Source organism: Semicossyphus pulcher, unplaced genomic scaffold (assembly GCF_022749685.1).
Source record: "Semicossyphus pulcher isolate SPU_LCO1_2020_fin unplaced genomic scaffold, fSemPul1.0.p SCAF_5, whole genome shotgun sequence".
Classification (NCBI taxonomy): domain Eukaryota; kingdom Metazoa; phylum Chordata; class Actinopteri; order Labriformes; family Labridae; genus Semicossyphus; species Semicossyphus pulcher.
In genome coordinates, this window is record NW_027211726.1 from 3,682,917 (window position 1) to 3,705,356 (window position 22,440).

Sequence of the window (22,440 nt, forward strand, 5' to 3'; positions counted from 1 at the left end):
ATGAGTTGTCCAACTTCCTTTGTTAATTTATGCAGTTTCTTTATTCTGAGATTCCTTTCCTTTTGTTGTGATATTATTTTTGCTTCCATGGCTTTAAAGGTGAGTTTGACCGGTCTTTTATCACGCTGATTGACAGCTGCAGCAACGTCACTCATTTTGACTGATTTACGAGCCGAAGGCTTTATTTGAACTGCAGCAGGATTTACCTGTATCCTTTTGTGAGAAGGCCAATCTCTTCCACAGGGCTTAACAATTCTCAATCAGTCCTACCGTAATTCTTCAGCGTTGCTTTTCCCAGGCTGTCGCTGTGTCTGCATTCAATTGAGTGGAATCAGCTGTTGCATGGAGTCCGCTGGAGCGCAGCAAGAAGCTGAGTTTTTCAACAAAATGTAGCGGCAACATATCCACAAAAAATGCCACTTGAGGGAACGTGAAGCCTTTCCAACTCATGCTGGTGTGTAAAAATGAGGTCCTCCATCGTATGCGTTTAACACTTTATTAGATCAAAAACATTAAAAACACCTACAAAAAGACGGGTGTAAAACGACTGTACCAAAAACTCATTTACTCGACACACACACAGACACGGTTGAAAAACTGTGTGGCTTCCACTGATACTCATGTCCCTAATTACTGATCACCTGTGTCTCCCCTATCTAGCCTACATGTGACTAATCACCACCTATGCCCACAGCGGTGCAGGTAACCACTAGCAACCATAGTGCCTATCCTAAACACACAGCCACATTCACGCACACAAACATACACAAGTCTAAATTGGCTGCAACAACAGGTATTTATTCTAAATTCATCAGGAGATATAAAAAATGTGTTCCTCACCATTATTGTTTCTTCTCCAGATGAAGAGTCCAACAATGCAGACAGGCAGAAGGAGCAGCAGTCCAACGATGACTCCAGGAACAAGACCAGCGGGAAACCCTGAGGGAGAGCCTGCAATCAAAACAAACCATTAGAGTTCATTCACAGTGTTTCAACCCATAACTGTATATATAGATGGACTACGTGTCTCCATCTGCTCCCATTGTACAAAAGTGATGCCAAAATAGCCCCTGTGATCGGCGCTGCAATCTTGCGATGATGACGTCATTTGGAGCCAGAGTCTGCGCAGTCGAGATCGGCGGGGGCGCGGCCGTAGCCACTTCCGCTAACCAAAACACACACTTAACTTACAGAAAAAACAGCAAGGAGTGTTTAACAGCAAAACAGCTATTGTCAGAAAAATGAACACTTGGACATAAATCAGCAAGATAAGAACTTATTGCAAAATAAAGAGGGGGAGTGTTCCAGCAATGAGGATGCTAATGGCTAACATGTTGGAGTCAATGACTGCATAAAGATGGCCGACGCGTCTCCACCTCCTCTTGTTGTACAAAAGTGAAGTCTAAACCCCCCCGGAGCGGGCGCTGCCATCTCGCTCATCTAATATTCACGCTGATGGAAAGTTCAATGACTGTAGTGTTAGTGTTAGTTACGTCTCCTCTCGCCGTTCCTCCTCTACTCTGCTACTCGGGAACAGAACGCTGCAGGAGCCCCATTTGTCCACAGAGCTGTCAATCATGAGGCCACACCCCCTTTTTATAGCATCAAATAACTAATGAAAAGTAAACTTGTGAGAAAAATGAACACTTGGACATAAATCAGCATGATAAGAACTAACTATAATGACAGAAACCATGTTTGAGAAAAATGTATTTGGCGTGTATTTTGATTTTATAGTTTGACTCATGTCCCATCTGTTAACATGGAGGAGGCGGGCTTTATGAGCTATACTGCAGCCAGTCAGCAGGGGGCGCTTGAAATGTTTTGGCTTCACTTTTAGGGTGCGGTCATGTCGTCCATCTTTTTATACAGTCTTTGGTTTCAACCTAACAAGCCTGACTGGTCTAACAAGTCTGAAAGGGTTTCCATTGTGTAAGTCCTGGAACTTATTCTTTTAGTTTACTTTGATTATTGTGTTTGTTAGGATTGTTATTATTCTTCACAATCCACCTAAATCACATTTTGGAGGGGGTTACCATGCTCAAAAACTCATGAAACTGTGCAGGCACATCAGAAGTGGCGATAAATGTGATATTTTATGGGTCTCAAACACGGGCGCGGCAAAGTGGCTCAATAGTGCCACCTGGAAATCTCAATAAGGGGTCCCCATTGAGGTTACTTTCACCTGGTGGTCAAAATGGTCTCAATCTCTGGTTTCTTCTTCAGCACAGCATGATGTTCATTTAGCAAATTATGGTCTCATTCACAGTCAAATACACCCTGAAGCAGGACATTTATTTGGGCTTTGCAACCTGTAGTTGACAAGTTAGATGCCTATCATCCAGGATAGAGAGGTAGGAATCCTGTATCCACCCGGTTCTCAAAATATGGTCCCTTTTGGCTAAAAAACCCCAAAACAAAATGGCTACGGCCAAAATGCCAAACTTAAGGCTTCTACAGAAGCTAAAGAAGGGTTTAAAAACTAATCAGTGATGTCCCAGAGGCTTTGTTCACCTCTTTCATACAGTCAATGGTTACACTGAGACCAGCCTTACCTTCATTGCTTCTGATCGCTGCTTTGTCCAGTTTGGTGACATTTTCCTCCTTCACACCAGAGAGCTGAAACACACATTCGTACCTCCCCCAGTCTTCAGTGTTCACTGATGAAATGTTCAGTTCAACACTAGTCTGGAAGGATCCGTCGTGGTTGGGGAGGATCTCTCCGTATTCAACATTTTCATAAAGCTCCTCTCCATCTTTCCTCCAGAACAGCACGGCTCTGTCAGGGTAGAAACCTGTAGCGTGGCAGCTGACTGGAGAAGAGGCAGTCTTCTGGAGGAGAGACACTGAAGGAAGCTCTGTAGGGAGGCAGAGGGAAACAGAAGAGTCTATACTGAGACTCAAGGATGGAGAATTTGTATATCCTACACTTTCATTTTCATTGGCATGCTGCATTACAAACAGAAAATTCAACAGTACATTGGGTCCTTAATTCTACCTGTTCTCTGCAGAATCGTCCTCCCATAGTGCAAGTACTTCTTCAGCCAGCTGGGGCACTGGGAGATGAGGTAGTATTTATTAGATTCGAATCTAGCTTTGTCAGCATCCCATCTGAGTTTGGTGATGAAAGCCTGTGGTTTTGGAGCAGTCCATGTCAGTGTCTGCAGGTCCAATGCGATGAAGTCCTCTCCATCATAACCATACTGGTTAAAACCAACAATCTCTCCAGTCTCGTCATCCCACTCACAGCCATCCATCCTTTGCAAAATGTGGACACCTGACAGAGTGACAGAGACAACAGGAAAAGTGACACTCCAGCAAAGTTGGCTAATTATCATGTGGTCGGTGCGGACGGCTAAACAACAGAGAGACTGCTGAGATCCTGACACAGCCCATATCCTCTAAACCTCAGAGCCAATGCAGAAAGGAAATCCAGAAGGGAACCAGAGCTGTCTTGATGATGAGCATTACAAGACTGACACTGAACGTGTCATGGATGCACATGGATATGGACAGGCCACAGCTGTGGGGGTTGGTAGTCACACTCTCTGCCCTTGGTATTAGCAAGGTACTGGGTTGCAATGCTAGCATACTTCAGGTAGTGAGCTGATGTGCAGAGCAGACTGTAAAAGAATCAGATTCAAATCCTTTTACAGACAGATTATAAAGTTGAGTTTTATAAAGAAAATTGCACATTAAAACCAAAAGTTCAGTGTGAAGTTAAACGTACTGTACCTCCACTTTGATTGAAGCGTTGCATTAAGCCCTCAGTGTTGGCTTTGAAGAAGTGCTGGCCCCTCAAACACCTCTGAGAATACCACTCCAGATGTTTTGGATCATCCTTGAATAATTCTTTCATCCAGTCCTGTTTTGGTTCTACTGTCTTGATGTTGCTGTCACAGTATCCTATCTGCATTTCATCAACCATCGCGTTACCCACAAGCTCGGGATAGTTTGGGACTCCAGAAGATGCAGTGAGGAAAAATTTCAGGGAGTGTTTGACTGTTAGACAGAGAAAGAGTTTTCAGCCTTTGGGTTGTCAAACTAAGGTGAAAAATAATAGAGCAGAGATTTGCTCTTAAAGATTATTTTGTCTGACTGATGATAATTGTATACAAAAAACCACAGCAGACATTCATCACACTTTCCTATGACCTGCTGTGGCCAAGCGGGCACTTTAAAGGCCCTGGAAACTCGGCTTCAAACAGCAAAAATGCATATATGATATCAGAGTTGAGTGAGTCATAAAGTATCCACAAAAATCTGAGTGAAAATAAATCACTAGAAAATCGTGTTGAAAATCGGCTCATTTGGCTGTTCAGAACATTTCTCAGGACTGTGTAGGCGTGGCAGATCCTGTGCTGATTGACACCTGCCGACGTCCGCCTGACCGCGTTCTCATGGCAACTGTCAACACAACAATGGCGCATGGGAAAGGAAATTGTTTTCAGCAGCAGGGTAGAGGGTTTGTTGTACCACCCAGGTATGTGTGCATGTGCACATCATATCAAAACTATTGCTGTCAGGTGATTAAAATAATGAATCTAATTAATAACAGGCTTTGTGAGAAGCACATCACATGTAGACTTAGCCTCTTTCTACATGGTTATTTCTTACTTCCACACTTTCATGGTTCTCTCTTCTTCACCTCATTAAGTTTTAACTCACAAATGACTTTAATCTGATCACTTTGCTTCAGTCACCCCAACACACCTGCACCTGTGCTCTCTGCACCGCTACTGGCCCCGCTCAGTGGAGTTTGATAGACTTTTATCTCCTCATTTCAGTATAATATTGTGCAGCTTGCTGGAGGGAGATCGCCAGGGAGCTGAAAGTTTGATACTGTTTGGATTTAAACTAATTTCTAAAACTTTTTAGATACTTACTAGTATGTACATAAGACCCTAAATTACACGGTTAGAAGGCTTTTGATTAACTCAGTTAACTACGTTTCTTTGCTGCATGTTAATTTAGAATTATATTTCATTATGATTTAATATGACGTTTACATTTTCAATGTAATCATTTCAAGTGGTTTCAACTATTTCCTCCGAGTAGTTTTTGATCAAACTCGATCTCTCCGCCCAGAGGAGCTTCTGCTAGAGTTCAACTTTTCCAAGAGTGAAACAATTTGTAGCTTAAAAGTCTATTCTTTGAGTTATTCTTTCCAACACCGAAATTCACAGTGTTCCGCGCTCCACAGCAAGAAATGATAAACATTGTCACAGAAACCAGATTAATGTTAATGTTCCTGAATGCGCACTGTCCCTGTTAGATAAATTAATTATCAGGAAGTGATCTTACCTGTCGAAGCAACATCACAGAACAGGAGCAACGCGAATACGATTTTCACAAACGTCATTTTACAATCAACAAGTAGCTAAGTTTGGATAAGTGAGAGACGGTCGACTGATATAACGGTTTCCTTTCATACTTGGCAGCGTGCTGTGGGGCGTGTCTGTTATTGACTGAGACAAACTTTTCTTTCATTTTCGTTTTTTAAATAACAATTCAAGTGTTTTATCAAATACTGATTACAGACCCGAAATAAATTACAGATTTCTGTATAAAACTACCGAAAAGATATATTTAAAAACCTTTAGTGTAAAGCTACTGAAGCTGATAACCCATGTTCCCTACAAACAAATATAACCTGTTTATTTTTTTTACGTACTGACGGTGGCAGAAGGGCCCCAGAGAGTCTGTGTGAGCTGCCGTCGTGTTTAGAGTAGACGTGCACCCGAAAACTGCTTAAAGTTTGTTTTGTGGAATAAAGGCCAATTTTAGCAATTTATTAAAACTTTATTCAGTATATTTTCCCCCATAGTATCATGTGTAATTTGAACTGTGAATGTATTGATTAAATTATTATTGAATCAACATGCATCAGTAAGAAATGTCTGCTTTGCTCGATGTGTTCTGATTGATTAGAAGATTAAATCAACATATATGTGTACTGATGGATAAAGGATAGATGTTATGGTGAAGACAAAGAATTAAACTCTTTTAAAAGTTTGTTTTGATTAAAGGTAATGTTTGATCTCATTGTGACCTTTGAGTGTGTAAGATAAGTGCAGTGAAAGTGATAATGGAAAGTATTTAGAGTAATGATTACTGTCTGTCTGTCACTCTGTGTGTTGCTGCTGTCCAAGCAGGTCTCTCTTGAGAATGAGACCCCGTGTCTCAACGACATTACCTGTTTAAATAAAGGCTAAATAAAAAATAAATAAAAAATAAATGGAGGCAAAGGGACACAGACAACTGGTGAAACAGGGAAGTATATTTAATCAAAATATCAGGACGATTAAATGTTGGGTAAACATTCCTTTAAGCTTCCTGTCACATAACCGCTTTACGTGTCAAAGAACATGAAGTCAAGTTTCACCAAGGTCAATCAACAGTTCCTTGATCTCAAACAAAAAGAGTTATCAACATAAAATCAAATGGAGAATACGTAGAACTAAAGCTACATGGAATATGGTGAGAAATTCACTAAATACTTTCTGCAGCTTGAAAAAAGGAATATATCCAGGAAACACATGAATAAAATTTGGGTTGAAAATGAAACAGAAGTTACCAGTACAAATGATATTCTTAAAACAATCACAAACTATTATGCTAATATTTTTAATGATGAAGAAACCCGATCAGTGAATCTCTCTTTGCTGGATGTTATGAAATCCTGCCCTCATCCTAAACTTACAGATGAACAACGTGTATTATGTGAGGGTCTTATTGGTGAAAGTGAGTTATATGATGCAATACATTCTTTTCAGAATGGAAAGTCTCCTGGATTAGATGGGATACCTGTGGAGGTCTATAAAACTTTCTTTCCGGAAAGTAAGGAGGCTTTGTTATCCTGTTTTAACTTTTCCTTTGAAATGGGACAGCAGTCTAACTCCCAGAGAGAAGGGTTAATCTCTCTTATGCTAAAACATGATGCAGACGGCCAGGCAAAAGATCCTGTGAAATTAAAGAATTGGAGACCCCTGACACTTTTGTGCTGTGATGCTGCTATATTAGCTCAATGTATTGCTCTTAGATTAAAGAAGGTTATTCAACATTTAATACACTTTGATCAAACTGGTTTTCTGGAGGGTCGATTCATAGAAGATAATATCTGGTTTCTTCTTGAAGTAATTGAATATTATGAAAAGAATCAGTTGCCTGGTTTGATTTTTATAGCCGACTTTGTAAAAGCATGTGATACAATCAGGTGGAGTTGTGGCAAAAAAGGTCCCAGAACCCTCTTGTCAGCAACTTAATTTCAATCTCCAATAGGTAATGAAACATGGTTGAAAAACTCTTAAAAATAGGTTATAAAACTTAGTTGAAAATCTCTTTAAACTTCATAACAGTTGACCGTAAAACATTAACTTTAAAACATTTGACCGTAAACCTTAACTTTGAAACATTTGACCGTAAAACCTTAACTTTAAAACATTTGACCGAAAAACGTAAAACTTTAACTTTAAAACATTTGACAGTAAAACCTTAACTTTAAAACATTTGACCGTAAAACGTTAACTTTAAAACATTTGACTGTAAAACCTTAACTTTAAAACATTTGACCGTAAACCTTAACTTTAAAACATTTGACCGTAAAACGTTAACTTTAAAACATTTGCCCGTAAAACCTTAACTTTAAAACATTTGACCGTAAAACCTTAACTTTAAAACATTTGACCGAAAAACGTAAAACTTTAACTTTAAAACATTTGACTGTAAAACGTTAACTTTGAAACATTTGACCATTTGACCGTAAAACTTAAACTTTAAAACGTTTGACCGAAAAACCTTACCTTTAAAACATTTGAACGTAAAACCTTAACTTAAAGACATTTCACAGTAAAACTTTAACTTTAAAACATTTGAACGTAAAATTTTAACTTTAAAACATTTGACCGTAAAACCTTACCTTTAAAACATTTGAACGTAAAACCTTAACTTAAAGACATTTTACAGTAAAACTTTAACTTTAAAACATTTGAACGTAAAATTTTAACTTTAAAACATTTGACCGTAAAACCTTAACTTTAAAACATTTGAACGTAAAACCTTAACTTAAAGACATTTCACAGTAAAACTTTAACTTTAAAACAGTTGACCGTAAAACCTTAACTTTAAAACATTTGACCGTAAACCTTAACTTTAAAACATTTGACTGTAAAACCTTAACTTTAAAACATTTGACTGTAAAACCTTAACTTTAAAACATTTGACCGTAAACCTTAACTTTAAAACATTTGACCGTAAAACGTTAACTTTAAAACATTTGCCCGTAAAACCTTAACTTTAAAACATTTGACCGAAAAACGTAAAACTTTAACTTTAAAACATTTGACTGTAAAACGTTAACTTTGAAACATTTGACCATTTGACCATAAAACTTTAACTTTAAAACGTTTGACCGAAAAACGTTAACTTTGAAACATTTGACCGTAAAACCTTAACTTTAAAACATTTGAACGTAAAACCTTAACTTAAAGACATTTCACAGTAAAACTATAACTTTAAAACATTTGAACGTAAAATTTTAACTTTAAAACATTTGACCGTAAAACCTTACCTTTAAAACATTTGAACGTAAAACCTTAACTTAAAGACATTTCACAGTAAAATTTTAACTTTAAAACATTTGACCGTAAAACCTTAACTTTAAAACATTTGAACGTAAAACCTTAACTTAAAGACATTTCACAGTAAAACTTTAAAGCATTTGAACGTAAAAATTTAACTTTAAATCATTTGAACGTAAAACCTTAACTTTAAAACATTTGACCGTAAAACTTTAACCTTTAACTTGAAACTTTCACTTTAAGACATTTGATTATAAAACTTTTGATTTTATAACTTTTTCTCAAAAACATTTGCTTATAAAGTTTCTAACCTTTTTCCAACAGTGGGAGTTTTTATATCACTGCCTACAATACTATAATTTTGGTGACTGTTTTATTAAATGGATACGTACATTAGATCAAAATCCTTTCAGCACAATTATTAATAATGGGCACATTTCTGACCCAGTTAAACTTTCTAGAGGGAAGGCAAGGCTGTCCTCTTTCACCATATTTGTTTATCCTTGTAATAGAATTATTGGCCATAAAAAGAAGAAATAACTCAAATATTACAGGTTTAGTGATGAATCAAATGGAGTCAAAAGCCTCGTTTTATGCAGATGATGCTTCCTTTCATCTAAATCCAGATGCTCTCTCACTGGAGACCCTTATTTCTGACTTCAATTGTTTTCCTTCTCTATCAGGGTTGAAGCCCAACTTTGAAAAATGTTGCATTCTTAAAATTGGATCACTGAAGTATCAACATTTTCAGATACCTTCTTTAAAACCAATGAAAAGAAAATCTTTAGATTTATTTGGGACAGTAAACCAGAAGAAATTAAATGTAGCTATTTGTATAATACATGTGAGAATGGTGGCCTTGGTTTAATAAATCTTTCGGCTCTGGATCGCAGTCTGAAAGCATAAAAAAATCATAACTTCATTTACATGTCTGCCGCCCGTGCATTAACAATTACAAATGGCTGGTGAAGTGGAAAATAAACACTGCCATGTATCATCATTTTATATCCTCTGAGAATATAATTTCTCATCCCCATCATTTCCAAACATACTGGAAAGATGTGTTCGACACTCCTCTTCCCTGGTTGAAGACATTTTGTCTGTCAATCATCGTGTTCTACCTATTTATGGACTTTTCAGTCACAATTATTTTACTAAATATTTCCAACAAGAAAAATGTTAAAAACATGGAACATAGCTGATGATAATAGTTGTAGATTTTGTCATGATGAAGAAGAGGATATTATCATGTATTTTGGTATTGTCCTGTTGTTGCATCTTTCTGGCAGCAGGTGGCAGACTGGCTGGCTGAGCAGGCAATCCTTCTACCTTTATCCCCATTTCATGTTATTTGGGGCTTTCAACATGATCAAAACATGTTTTTGAATATCTTTGTCGTGCTTGGCAAAGTTTAGATAATGAAGTCAGTCCAAAAGTTGTCTTGAACAAATAATAGGGCTTGCTCTGCGATTTCTTTGTCCTAACAGAAAGTCTAAGCCTAAGAATTCTAAGAAATTGCTGTGATTTTATTGACTCCTCACTCGGCGGAGTTCAGCTTCCTCTTCAAATTGTCACTGTTCTCCTGTCAAGACAAACAGTCAATAAATCTTACTAATATTGGTGTCCGCATGATGCAGAACATTAAAGCTTTATGGTGAACTGGATATTACTTCCTGTTAGCCGGCTGGAACCCTGAAATACAAATGAAAAATACCACCACATGTTACATTTGATCAACATTCAGAATTTATGAAACAACAAAAATGGAAAATCTGTTCTATTTCATTCTTACTGACCACCAGAGGCAGTGCTTAACACTGGATGTTATCCATCTTGCGCATGCGCAGGTCGAGTATTTAATATCAACAAAGTCACATGTGACCTAGGATGACGTAGGGCAGCCCTGCCTACATCAGCTCACTTCATCATCAAAGATGTCCCTTGTATCTTCTCGCAGGTAATCCGCGAATGCAGGTTGAAACTATAAGCTTGAAATAAAAGCAGATAGCCGGTGACTCTTCGCTGGTAGCCCTGTAACCACATGGTTGGAGCTACGGTTTTGTCCTTTAAGGGCTGCGTTGGGTATACTACGGCTAAACTTAACTTTGCTGACAGACCGGTGTTTTCGCCCGTCCAGGTAGCATAACGTTTCGGGTAGGCAAACACAGGAGCGTCTTCGCCGGCTCCGAAGCTCGGCTGGAAGGGTAAGTATTCTCCTTTGTAAGCGTAAAGTAACGCAATGATAATATATGAAAAGAGGCCTGTTTCCGGGGTTCCTCTAAACTTTACAGTGGCTGAACGGTGTGTTAGCGCTTGCAGTGAGCATCAAGGCTGGCATCGGGATAGCACCTGCCTGTGTGGCTGGGTTATTGATTTATTGATTTGACAACGTATTGTTGTAGTTAATTCACCGCTCCCTGACGACTGTTTTCGCTCGTTAAAGCGTGTATTATGTTCCTCAATTGGGTTTTCAGAGCGGATGCTCCCCAGTAGCATGTGTTTCGTGTTATCGCTCCCTGACGAATGTTTTCGCTCGTTGAAGCGTGTAGTGTACCTCCTTAGTTGTGTGTTTTAGTCTAAAACACTGCTCTAAAACTTTTAGAGCAGATGCTCCCAAGTAGTGTGTGTTGCTAGTGGGTAAAAGCTTCCTTTGTTGCACTTAAGATATTGCTCCCTGACGATTGCTTTTGCTTGTCAAAGCATATTATTTACCTACAGTGAGTAGGGTAACATTATCTTAGTAGTGATTTAAGTTTTTGTTACTGAGTATAATTTCATTTGTGATCGGCGGAGTGTCCGTAGTGAGTATATTTCGCTGCTATATTAATGATTATGTGTTACTAAAGAGTGCTTTCGCTCCATAGTAATCTGTTACTTAAGAGTGTGTTCGCTCCCAAGTAATTAAGTGAACTGAGTAAAGGACGAAAAATACATGCAGGCTGGCCCTATCATGTTAGACTCACATGCTTGCCGCACCTGCATGGCTCCACTGCTAGCTGCAGATGGACATGATGAATGCCCCACATGTCTCGGTGTTGTCCACCTGAGGGAGGGGCTGTCTGATAGTCAGTGCATGAACTGCAGTTATATGCCGCGTGGGCTAAAGGTAGCCCACCTGGCTGAGGTAGAGGAACGGCAGCTTGAGGGCGAGCTGCCCCCGTCTGGTGTGGCTTCAGTGCGAGGACGCTCTCCTCCTAGGAATGCTCCGCCAAGAAAGAAGGCCAAGAAAGTTGACTGTTTGGCAGCCAAAGTCGACACACTAACCTCTGAGTTTGCAGTGTTTAAAGATTTGCTCCTTAATCTTCAGCCTGGCAGCGGGACTTCAGTCCCAGTGCACAGCCCTCAGGCTCCTAACCCACAAGGATGGGATGAGGACGCCCTGTCTACAAGGGCCTCCTGCAGCCAGTTTTGTGAGGACAGGCCTGGACTGGGAGAAGGGGAGGCTTCCACCCATGTTTCCGACACCTGTTCCCAGCAGTCTGGAAGTGGGTCTAGGGCGGGCTCGGAGACTGCCCAAACCACAGTGAAGCCAGTTGTCCGCATGGCACTGGCACGCTTGGGGTTGGATGAGGCTCCAGCAGCAGGCACTCCAGCTGGTGCATTTTTTAGGCGGATCCGGCCGCAGGCTACTTTCTCTGTGCCGCCCTCCCTGCCATTCATTGAGGAGCTCCACAAATGCTGGCCAGACCCCAAATCCTTTTCTCACCACACCAGTGACAGCAGGGCCCTGGCTTCCATGCAAAATACCAGCAGGTACGGACTGGACCGCATGCCAGCCGTGGAGCCATCTATTGCCTCCCTGATTGTGTCACCGGAGGAGGTATTGAGACGTGATGCTCGCTGTCCCAGGCCACAGTGTCGCATCACAGATGACCTTCTGTCAAAGTGCTACGATACGGCAGCACGCATGGGCCGTGTTGGGAACTCCCTGTCCCACCTGATATTAGCCCTGTCCCAGTCCCTGCAAACCTCCAGTGTAGACGCTTCCGTCCAGAGTCTTAGTGATGCCTCTCTGCAGGCATTCACCTTCATGACCCGGGAGCTTGGTAGGCTAATGTCAACACTTACTTTGACTCGCCGCCAGGTATGGCTAGCCCAATCTCCACTTTCAGAGCCATGCCGGAGGGTCCTCCGCACTCTCCCTGTAGTACCGGGGGAGCTGTTGGGCCCTGAGTGCGGGGGGGTCGGCTGTCGGACGCTTCTCCCAGCAGCACCTCAGCTTCTGGGAGAGCTGCACTACAGACCCTTGGGTGGTGACTACGCTTTCCCAAGGGTACAATCTCCAGTTCCGACGCCGGCCCCCAGTTTTCCGTGGGATCTGACTGACCATAGTCAGCGATCCCACAAAGTCTCGTGCATTCAGCCAGGAGATATCCACCCTCCTGGAGAAGGATGCCATCGAAGGCGTAGATCTCCAGACACAGCAAGGTGGGTTCTATTCAGTTTATTTTTTGATTCCCAAGAAAGAGGGTGGGTTTTGCCCTATACTGGACTTACGAGGGCTGAACAAATTTCTAAAAGTGTTGCCCTTCCACATGCTACGTACAGCAGACGTGCTCCAAGCCGTGACACGGCACAGTTGGTTCACATCAATCGATTTAAAGGATGCCTATTTCCACGTCCCCATAGCACCTCATCACAGGCAATACCTGCGCTTTGCATTCGAAGGACAGGCCTATCAGTTCAAGGTGCTCCCATTTGGTCTTTCCCTAGCCCCACGGGTCTTCACGAGGTGCATGCAGGCAGCACTGGCCCCGATGCAAGCCACCGGTGTGCAGATCCTCCCTTATTTAGACGATTGGCTGATCTGTGCCCCCACCCGGGAACGGGCAGAGCAGGACACAACAGCCCTTCTATGCCATGTGACGCGGTTGGGCCTAACCGTCAATCATGCCAAAAGTTGTCTCGTACCCAGCCAAAGGATAGTGTTTATTGGGATAACCCTAGACTCCTGCCAAATGCTTGCCTACCCAACTCCACGACGGGTAGAGGCCATACAGCAGCTCCTCCTCTGTTTTCGGAGGAACAGGAGGTTAAGGTACAGCCTATTTCTCAGGCTGATGGGTATGCTGACTTCTGTAACATCAGTAGTACCACTGGGTCTCCTCAACTTGCGGCCGTTCCAAGTTTGGACCAATGGCCTCCATCTAGATCCGAGGTTGCACGGATTCAAGAAGGTCAGGGTTTCCAGTCGATGCCTCCTGACATTGCGGCCATGGAGAGACCGGGCCCATCTGGCCAAAGGTGTCTCATTGGGTTCAATCCCTTCGCGCCGCGAGGTGGTGGTGACCGATGCTTCACCCTCCGGATGGGGGGCAGTATGGCGGCGCAGAGCAGTAAGGGGACTCTGGAGTGCACAGGAGGCTGCAGAACACATAAATGTGCTCGAGCTCCGTGCTATACATTTGGCTCTCCGCAACTTCCTACCATATTTGCGGGGCAGGCATGTTCTCATACGGTCCGACAACAAGTCAGCCGTCTACCATGTCAACCGCCAGGGCGGCACCAGGTCGACACAGTCATTACACGTGGCACAGCAACTCCTTGTATGGGCTTTCCCTCACTTATCCAGCCTCAGAGCCATGTACCTGCCAGGACCACAGAACGTGGTGGCCGACTTTCTCTCCCGCCAGAAGCCCCCCTCAGGGGAGTGGAGACTCCACCCAGAGGTAGTAGAGGCAATATGGGGCAAATATGGCACAGCAGAGGTGGACTTGTTCGCTTCGGAGTCATCGACACACTGCCCCCTCTGGTTCTCACTGACGGAGACAACGAGTCCGTTGGGACAGGATGCCCTGGCACACCCATGGCCAGATCGCCTCCTTTATGCTTTTCCACCATTTCCGCTCTTAGCTGTGACGCTACACAGAGTTCAGCAAGGCAACCACAGACTCCTGTTGGTGGCCCCGAACTGGCCAGGGAGACCCTGGTTTCCAGCGATGTACAAACTTCTAGACGGGGATCCATGGTGCCTGCCCAGGAGGAGAGACCTACTCTCACAGCTGGGGGGCCAAATCTGGCATCCGAATCCGGAACGTCTGCAGCTTTGGGTATGGCCCCTGAGGGGCCTGACCCACTCCTAATGGCATGTGATCAGGAGGTAGTCCAAACCATCATGGACTCAAGAGCTCCCTCCACCAGGGCACTTTATGCTAACAGGTGGAAGATATTTTCGGAGTGGTGTAGAGCTCACAAAGAGGTACCTGAGAGTTCCTCTGTGCCAATGATACTGCGGTTTTTGCAGTCTTTGCTAGAGAGAAGGCTTTCTGCCTCTACCTTGAGGGTCTATGTGGCTGCGATTTCGGCCAGGCATATTAGAGTGGATAACCAGACATTAGGGTCTCACACTCTGGTGACCCGTTTCCTTAAAGGAGCCCAGCGGCAGAACCCCCCACAGGCTGTCAAGGTTCCCTCATGGGACCTGCCTCTGGTGCTGGAGGTCCTTCGTCTCCCCCCCTTTGAGCCTCTGGAGCAGGCAGAGCTAAAGTGGCTTTCAGCAAAGGCTGTTTGTCTTCTGGCAATGGCTTCAGCGAAGCGTGTGAGTGAGCTTCATGCCTTGTCAGTGAGTGAAGCATGTATGCGCTGGAACTCAGACGGCACAGGGGTGGCACTTCAGCCTAACCCGTCATTTCTCCCGAAGAGGCTGGCTCCGGCCCACGTTAATCAGGTCATTGAGCTAGCAGCTTATGACCCCGCTTGCCTACAGGATGAGGAAGCTAGTTCAGCAGAACTACTCTGCCCGGTGAGGGCCTTGTCACATTATATACAGGCAACTGCTGGCTTTCGCCACTCTGATGGCCTGTTTGTTTGCTATGGTGGCCCTAGAAAGGGGCATGCCCTGTCCAAACAGAGACTTTCCAGGTGGATTGTTGAGGTAATCGGGGAGGCATACAGGTCAAAGGGACTGCCTCTGCCTCTCAATATCAGGGGCCACTCAACCAGGAGTGTCTCCACTTCCTGGGCAGCACTACGGGGGGTGCCTCTAAATGAGATTTGTGCTGCGGCCACCTGGGCTTCACCGTGCACCTTTGCCCGTTACTACAGGGTCAATGTCGCTGCTCCCAACGCATTGGCGGCAGCGGTTTTTCAGGAACCCTCAGGCCGTTTCCGGTAAGGTGGGTACTGATTCCTCGTGACTATGTTGGCAATAGTTATCCAGTGTTAAGCACTGCCTCTGGCGGTCAGTAAGAATGAAATAGAACGAGAGTTACGTATGTAACTACGGTTCTATGAATTCTGGATGACCGCCAGAGTTCTGTGTCACTCGGAATCTTGGCGAGAAGATTCTGTAGGGACATCTTTGATGATGACGTGAGCTTATGTAGGCAGGGCTGCCCTACGTCATCCTAGGTCACATGTGACTTTGTTGATATTAAATACTCGACCTGTGCATGCGCGAGATGGATAACATCCAGTTTTAAGCACTGCCTCTGGCGGTCATCCAGAATTCATAGAACCGTAGTTACATACGTAACTCTCGTTCAGTGGGCTTCACAATCACTTATCGACTTAATTGACTACTTAACAGAAATACAATGCAAAATATGCAAGACAAGACTATCACAGGTATTTATTCTAAATTCATTAGGAGATATAAAAAATGTGTTCCTCACCATTATTGTTTCTTCTCCAGATGAAGAGTCCAACAATGCAGACAGGCAGAAGGAGCAGCAGTCCAACGATGACTCCAGGAACAAGACCAGCGGGAAACCCTGAGGGAGAGCCTGCAATCAAAACAAACCATTAGAGTTCATTCACAGTGTTTCAACCTAGGAGTGTATATATAGATGGACTACGCATCTCCATCTGCTCCCATTGTACAAAAGTGATGCCAAAATAGCCCCTGTGATCGGCGCTCCCATCTTGCAAGATGACGTCATTTGGACCCAGAGTCTGTGCAGTAGAGATCGGCGGGGGCGCTGCCGTAACCACTTCCGCTAACCAAAACACTTGCGCACACAACACACTTAACTTACAGAAAAAACAGCAAGGATCTCTCTCACCGCCGTGTTTAACAGCAAAACAGCGTCTTGTGTTGGTCTGAGGTTAACGTTCACAGGTATGGAAACTTCAATGACTGTAGTGATTGTTTTAGTTACGTCTCCTCTCACCATTCTTCCTCCACTCTGGAACTGATTGGCTGCAGGAGCCGGATTGGTCAACAGGGCTGTCAATCATCATTTTGACAGCATCAAATAAATAATTAAAAGTAAACTTGTCAGAAAAATGAACACTTGGAAATAAATCAGCATGATAAGAACTAACTATAATGACAGTAACCATGTTTGAGAAAAAATTATTTGGCGTGTATTTTGATTTTATAGTTGGACCCATGTCCCATCTGTTAACATGGAGGAGGCGGGCTTTATGACCTATACTGCAGCCAATCAGCAGGGGGCGCTGTAAATGTTTTGGCTTCACTTTTAGGGAGCGGTCACGTCGTCCATCTTTAATTACAGTCTTTGGTTTCAACTTAACAAGCCTGACTGGTCTAACAAGCCATGCTGTGTGATTCTGAAAGGGTTTCCATCGTGTAAGTCCTGGAACTTATTCTTTTCATTTACTTTGATTAGGGCCCGAGCACCAACGGGTGCGAGGACCCTATTGTGTTTGTTAGGATTGTTATTATTCTTCACAATCCCCTAAATCACTTTTTTGGAGGGGGTTACCATGCTCAAAAACTCATGAAACTGTGCAGGCACATCAAAAGTGGCGATAAATGGGATATTTCATGGGTCTCAAACACGGGCGCGGCAAAGTGGCTCAATAGCGCCACCTGGAAATCTCAATAAGGGGTCCCCATTGAGGTTACTTTCACCCTCATGTGCAAAATGTGGTCTGAAGATTTAGCATGTCAAGACCTACAAAAAAGCCTCTTGCACCCAAACCTAAAACCAAACAGGAAGTCCACAATTTTCCAATGAATGTGAAAAAATGGTGAATTGTGAAAGGACAGGCTAAAAAACACCCATCAATCAGAGGATACTACACTTCATATAAAGCAATTAAATAACACAGTGAAAGTGGATGCTATACCCTACAGTGTGGTTGGGTTTAAATGCACACTTTTTAGTCATTCTGATTGAAATCATTCTGATTGGAGATTACAGGTCAACTGTTTACATGGGGTGTGATCCATTACGATCTGGTGTTCACATGCGCCAGACCTGAAAATGGTCCTCCTTCTCTCTTGATTTATTCCCTCAGTAAACATTTTCCTAATGAGTTTATGGTCTCAATCTCTGGTTTCAAGTCTTCTTCAACACAGCATGATGTTCATTTAGCAAATTATGGTCTCATTTACAGTCAAATACACCCTGAAGCAGGACATTTATTTGGGCTTTGCAACCTGTAGTTGACAAGTTAGATGCCTATCATCCAGGATAGAGAGGTAGGAATCCTGTATCCACCCGGTTCTCAAAATATGGTCCCTTTTGGCTAAAAAAAACCCCAAAACAAAATGGCTACGGCCAACATGCCAAACTTAAGGCTTCTACAGAAGCTAAAGAAGGGTTTAAAAACTAATCAGTGATGTCCCAGTGGCTTTGTCCACCTCTTTCATACAGTCAATGGTTACACTGAGACCAGCCTTACCTTCATTGCTTCTGATCGCTGCTTTGTCCAGTTTGGTGACATTTTCCTCCTTCACACCAGAGAGCTGAAACACACATTCGTACCTCCCCCAGTCTTCAGTGTTCACTGATGAAATGTTCAGTTCAACACTAGTCTGGAAGGATCCGTCGTGGTTGGGGAGGATCTCTCCGTGTTCAACATTTTCATAAAGCTCCTCTCCATCTTTCCTCCAGAACAGCACGGCTCTGTCAGGGTAGAAACCTGTAGCGTGGCAGCTGACTGGAGAAGAGGCAGTCTTCTGGAGGAGAGACACTGAAGGAAGCTCTGTAGGGAGGCAGAGGGAAACAGAAGAGTCTATACTGAGACTCAAGGATGGAGAATTTGTATATGCTAGACTTTCATTTTCATTGGCATGCTGCATTACAAACAGAAAATTCAACAGTACATTGGGTCCTTAATTCTACCTGTTCTCTGCAGAAACGTCCTCCCATAGTGCAAGTACATCTTCAGCCAGCTGGGGAACTTGGAGGTGAAGTAGTATTTATTAAATTCTAATCTATCTTTGTCAGCATCCCATCTGAGTTTGGTGCTGAAAGCCTGTGGTTTTGGAGCAGTCCATGTCAGTGTCTGCAGATCCAATGCGATGAAGTCCTCTCCATCATATCCATACTGGCTAAAACCAACAATCTCTCCAGTCTCGTCATCCCACTCACAGCCATTCATCCTTTGCAAAATGTGGGCACCTGACAGAGTGACAGAGACAACAGGAAAAGTGACACTCCAGCAAAGTTGGCTATTAACAGATGATATCACATCTTAACTACAGAGACAGACTGACCCACAGAACGCAGTTATTGGATGATGCAGCTAATTATCATGTGGTCGGTGCGGACGGCTAAACAACAGAGAGACTGCTGAGATCCTGACACAGCCCATATCCTCTAAACCTCAGAGCCAATGCAGAAAGGAAATCCAGAAGGGAACCAGAGCTGTCTTGATGATGAGCATTACAAGACTGACACTGAACGTGTCATGGATGCACATGGATATGGACAGGCCACAGCTGTGGGGGTTGGTAGTCACACTCTCTGCCCTTGGTATTAGCAAGGTACTGGGTTGCAATGCTAGCATACTTCAGGTAGTGAGCTGATGTGCAGAGCAGACTGTAAAAGAATCAGATTCAATTCCTGTCTTCAAACTAATCTACAACCTGCATGACCAGATCTCCAGCTCATCAGAAAGGTGAATAACAGGTATGATGGCTGACCTCTAACAAAGTCCACCCTGATGTGGGCATTGCTGTGAAACTGAACAACAAACAAGGATAGAAAAAGACCACTTCTGCCCTCATACAGTGTGACTTACCAAGGACTTAGACAGACTGACAGAGTATTACTCAGGAGCTGCTGTCTAACCACTAAGGTTTTAGAACCATTATATTTTATGGTCAGGACTACTAATGCTTTAAAATGAGAGTACTGTAAATAATACAGTCTTTAAATAGAATGAATAAAAGCTGATGCATTGTACTGATACTATTTTATACAGATCAAGTGGTAAAAACTAAATGACCAACACAGTAAGTCATCTGATTCAGGTCCAGAGCCTTTGCACCTACTGTGGTCATTTATCATCCATGTAAAGTGCAGTCCAGTCAGTCTCCTGTGTTGTTTTTACAGACAGATTATAAAGTTGAGTTTTATAAAGAAAATTGCACATTAAAACCAAAAGTTCAGTGTGAAGTTAAACGTACTGTACCTCCACTTTGATTGAAGCGTTGCATGAAGTCCTCAATGTTGTCTCTCAAGAAGTGCTGGGCCACCAAACACCTCTGACAATACCACTCCTGATGTTTTGGATCATCCTTTAATACTTCTTTCATCCAGTCCTGTTTTGGTTCTATTGTCTTGATGTTGCTGTCATAGTATGCAAACTGCACTTCATCAACCATCCCGATAGCCACAAACTCTGGAAAGTTTGGGACTCCAGAAGATGCAGTGACGAAATATTTCAGGGAGTGTTTGACTGTTAGACAGAGAAAGAGTTTTCAGCCTTTGGGTTGTCAAACTAAGGTGAAAAATAATAGAGCAGAGATTTGCTCTTAAAGATTATTTTGTCATCTGCAGGTGTCTGACTGATGATAATTGTATACAAAAAACCACAGCAGACATTCATCACACTTTCCTATGACCTGCTGTGGCCAAGCGGGCACTTTAAAGGCCCTGGAAACTCGGCTTCAGACAGCAAAAATGCATATATGATATCAGAGTTGAGTGAGTCATAAAGTATCCACAAAAATCTGAGTGAAAATAAATCACTAGAAAATCGTGTTGAAAATCGGCTCATTTGACTGTTCAGAACATTTGTCAGGACTGTGTAGGCGTGGCAGATCCTGTGCTGATTGACACCTGCCGACGTCCGCCTGACCGCGTTCTCATGGCAACTGTCAACACAACAATGGCGCATGGGGAAGGAAATTGTTTTCAGCAGCAGGGTAGAGGGTTTGTTGTACCACCCAGGTATGTGTGCATGTGCACATCATATCAAAACTATTGCTGTCAGGTGATTAAAATAATGAATCTAATTAATAACAGGCTTTGTGAGAAGCACATCACATGTAGACTTAGCCTCTTTCTACATGGTTATTTCTTACTTCCACACTTTCATTGTTCTCTCTTCTTCACCTCATTAAGTTTTAACTCACAAATGACTTTAATCTGATCACTTTGCTTCAGTCACCCCAACACACCTGCACCTGTGCTCTCTGCACCGCTACTGGCCCCGCTCAGTGGAGTTTGATAGACTTTTATCTCCTCATTTCAGTATAATATTGTGCAGCTTGCAGGAGGGAGATCGCCAGGGAGCTGAAAGTTTGATACTGAGCGCACAGCTGATATGGGCACAAAGATTGTTGACATTGCATATTAGAACTGCATATGTGTGCCGATGTCAGCGATGCGGAGCGGACCCTCTTTTGCCGTTAGAAGTAAACTGGTCCCGCTGTTGTTTATTTGGTTGCCAAGACTTCGCGAGTGATTGATGTCCTGTGACTCCTGGCACACACAGGCATGATGGGGAAAAGGCGATCGTTAGGAAGCTAGTTGCAACAGGTATGTGCAGAGACGTTCAGGGTATGTGGACACGAGTTAGCTCAGACTCAGAGAGGAAGATTGATCACGAGCTGAGAAGTGTTATTGCGCCTGTGAGGGCGGGACAACTGCGGTTGATTTGTTCAAGGAAATGTATGACATAATAAATATTCTAACATAACCACGCCCAATTCAACCCCAATGTCAAGGAAGTTAACAAAGAAAGAATGGCAATAAAACTTTTTAGATGCTTACTAGTATGTACATAAGACCCTAAATTACACAGTTAGAAGGATTTTGATTAACAGGGGCTTTAATCAACAAACTCAATTAACTGCCTTTCTTTGCTCCATGTCAATTTTGAATTTTATTTCATTATAATTTAATATGACGTTTACATTTACAATGTAATCATTTCAAGTGGTTTCAACTATTTCCTCCGAGTAGTTTTTGATCAAACTCGATCTCTCCGCCCAGAGGAGCTTCTGCTAGAGTTCAACTTTTCCAAGAGTGAAACAATTTGTAGCTTAAAAGTCTATTCTTTGAGTTATTCTTTCCAACACCGAAATTCACAGTGTTCCGCGCTCCACAGCAAGAAATCATCAACATTGTCACAGAAACCAGATTAATGTTAATGTTCCTGAATGCGCACTGTCCCTGTTAGATAAATTAATAATCAGGAAGTGATCTTACCTGTCGATGCAACATCACAGAACAGGAGCAACACGAATACAATTTTCACAAACGTCATTTTACAATCAACAAGTAGCTAAGTTTGGATAAGTGAGAGACGGTCGACTGATATAACGGTTTCCTATCATACTGAGCAGCGTGCTGTGGGGCGTGTCTGTTCTTGACTGAGACAAACTTTTCTTTCATTATGTTTTTTTTTAAATAACAATTCAAGTGTTTCATTAAATACTGATTACAGACCCGAAATAAATTACAGATTTCTGTATAAACCTATCGAATAGATATATTTAAAAAACTTTAGTGTAAAGCTACTGAAGCTGAGAACCCATGTTCCCTTTGTTTTCTTTTTACCGTACTGACGGTGGCAGAAGGGCCCCAGGTAATCTGTGTGAGCTGCCGTCGTGTTTAGAGTAGAGGTGCACCCGAAAACTGCTTAAAGTCTGTTTTGTGGAATAAAGGCCAATTTTAGCAATTTATTAAAAAAATATATATGTATATTTTCCCCC

The 22,440-nt window shown here is 42.7% G+C and overlaps 2 protein-coding genes across 2 annotated transcripts; both read right to left on the minus strand.

The window, feature by feature from the left end:
- Positions 1-811: 811 nt before the first annotated feature.
- Positions 812-5,440, minus strand: LOC138608642 (major histocompatibility complex class I-related gene protein-like). The gene is made up of 5 exons (XM_069681208.1): positions 5,305-5,440; positions 3,736-4,002; positions 2,999-3,277; positions 2,556-2,858; positions 812-951 (listed from the first exon to the last, which is right to left on the minus strand). Exons 1-5 carry the CDS (start codon positions 5,360-5,362, stop codon positions 812-814), a joined length of 1,047 nt encoding a protein of 348 aa, XP_069537309.1. The 5' UTR covers positions 5,363-5,440.
- A 4,668-nt stretch (positions 5,441-10,108) lies between these two features.
- Positions 10,109-22,057, minus strand: LOC138608833 (major histocompatibility complex class I-related gene protein-like). Its single transcript, XM_069681410.1, has 6 exons — positions 21,935-22,057; positions 19,911-20,177; positions 18,617-18,895; positions 18,174-18,476; positions 16,193-16,303; positions 10,109-10,271 (listed from the first exon to the last, which is right to left on the minus strand). The coding sequence occupies exons 1-6, from the start codon at positions 21,990-21,992 to the stop codon at positions 10,246-10,248; spliced, it is 1,044 nt and encodes a 347-aa protein (XP_069537511.1). The 5' UTR covers positions 21,993-22,057; the 3' UTR covers positions 10,109-10,245.
- Positions 22,058-22,440: the final 383 nt, after the last annotated feature.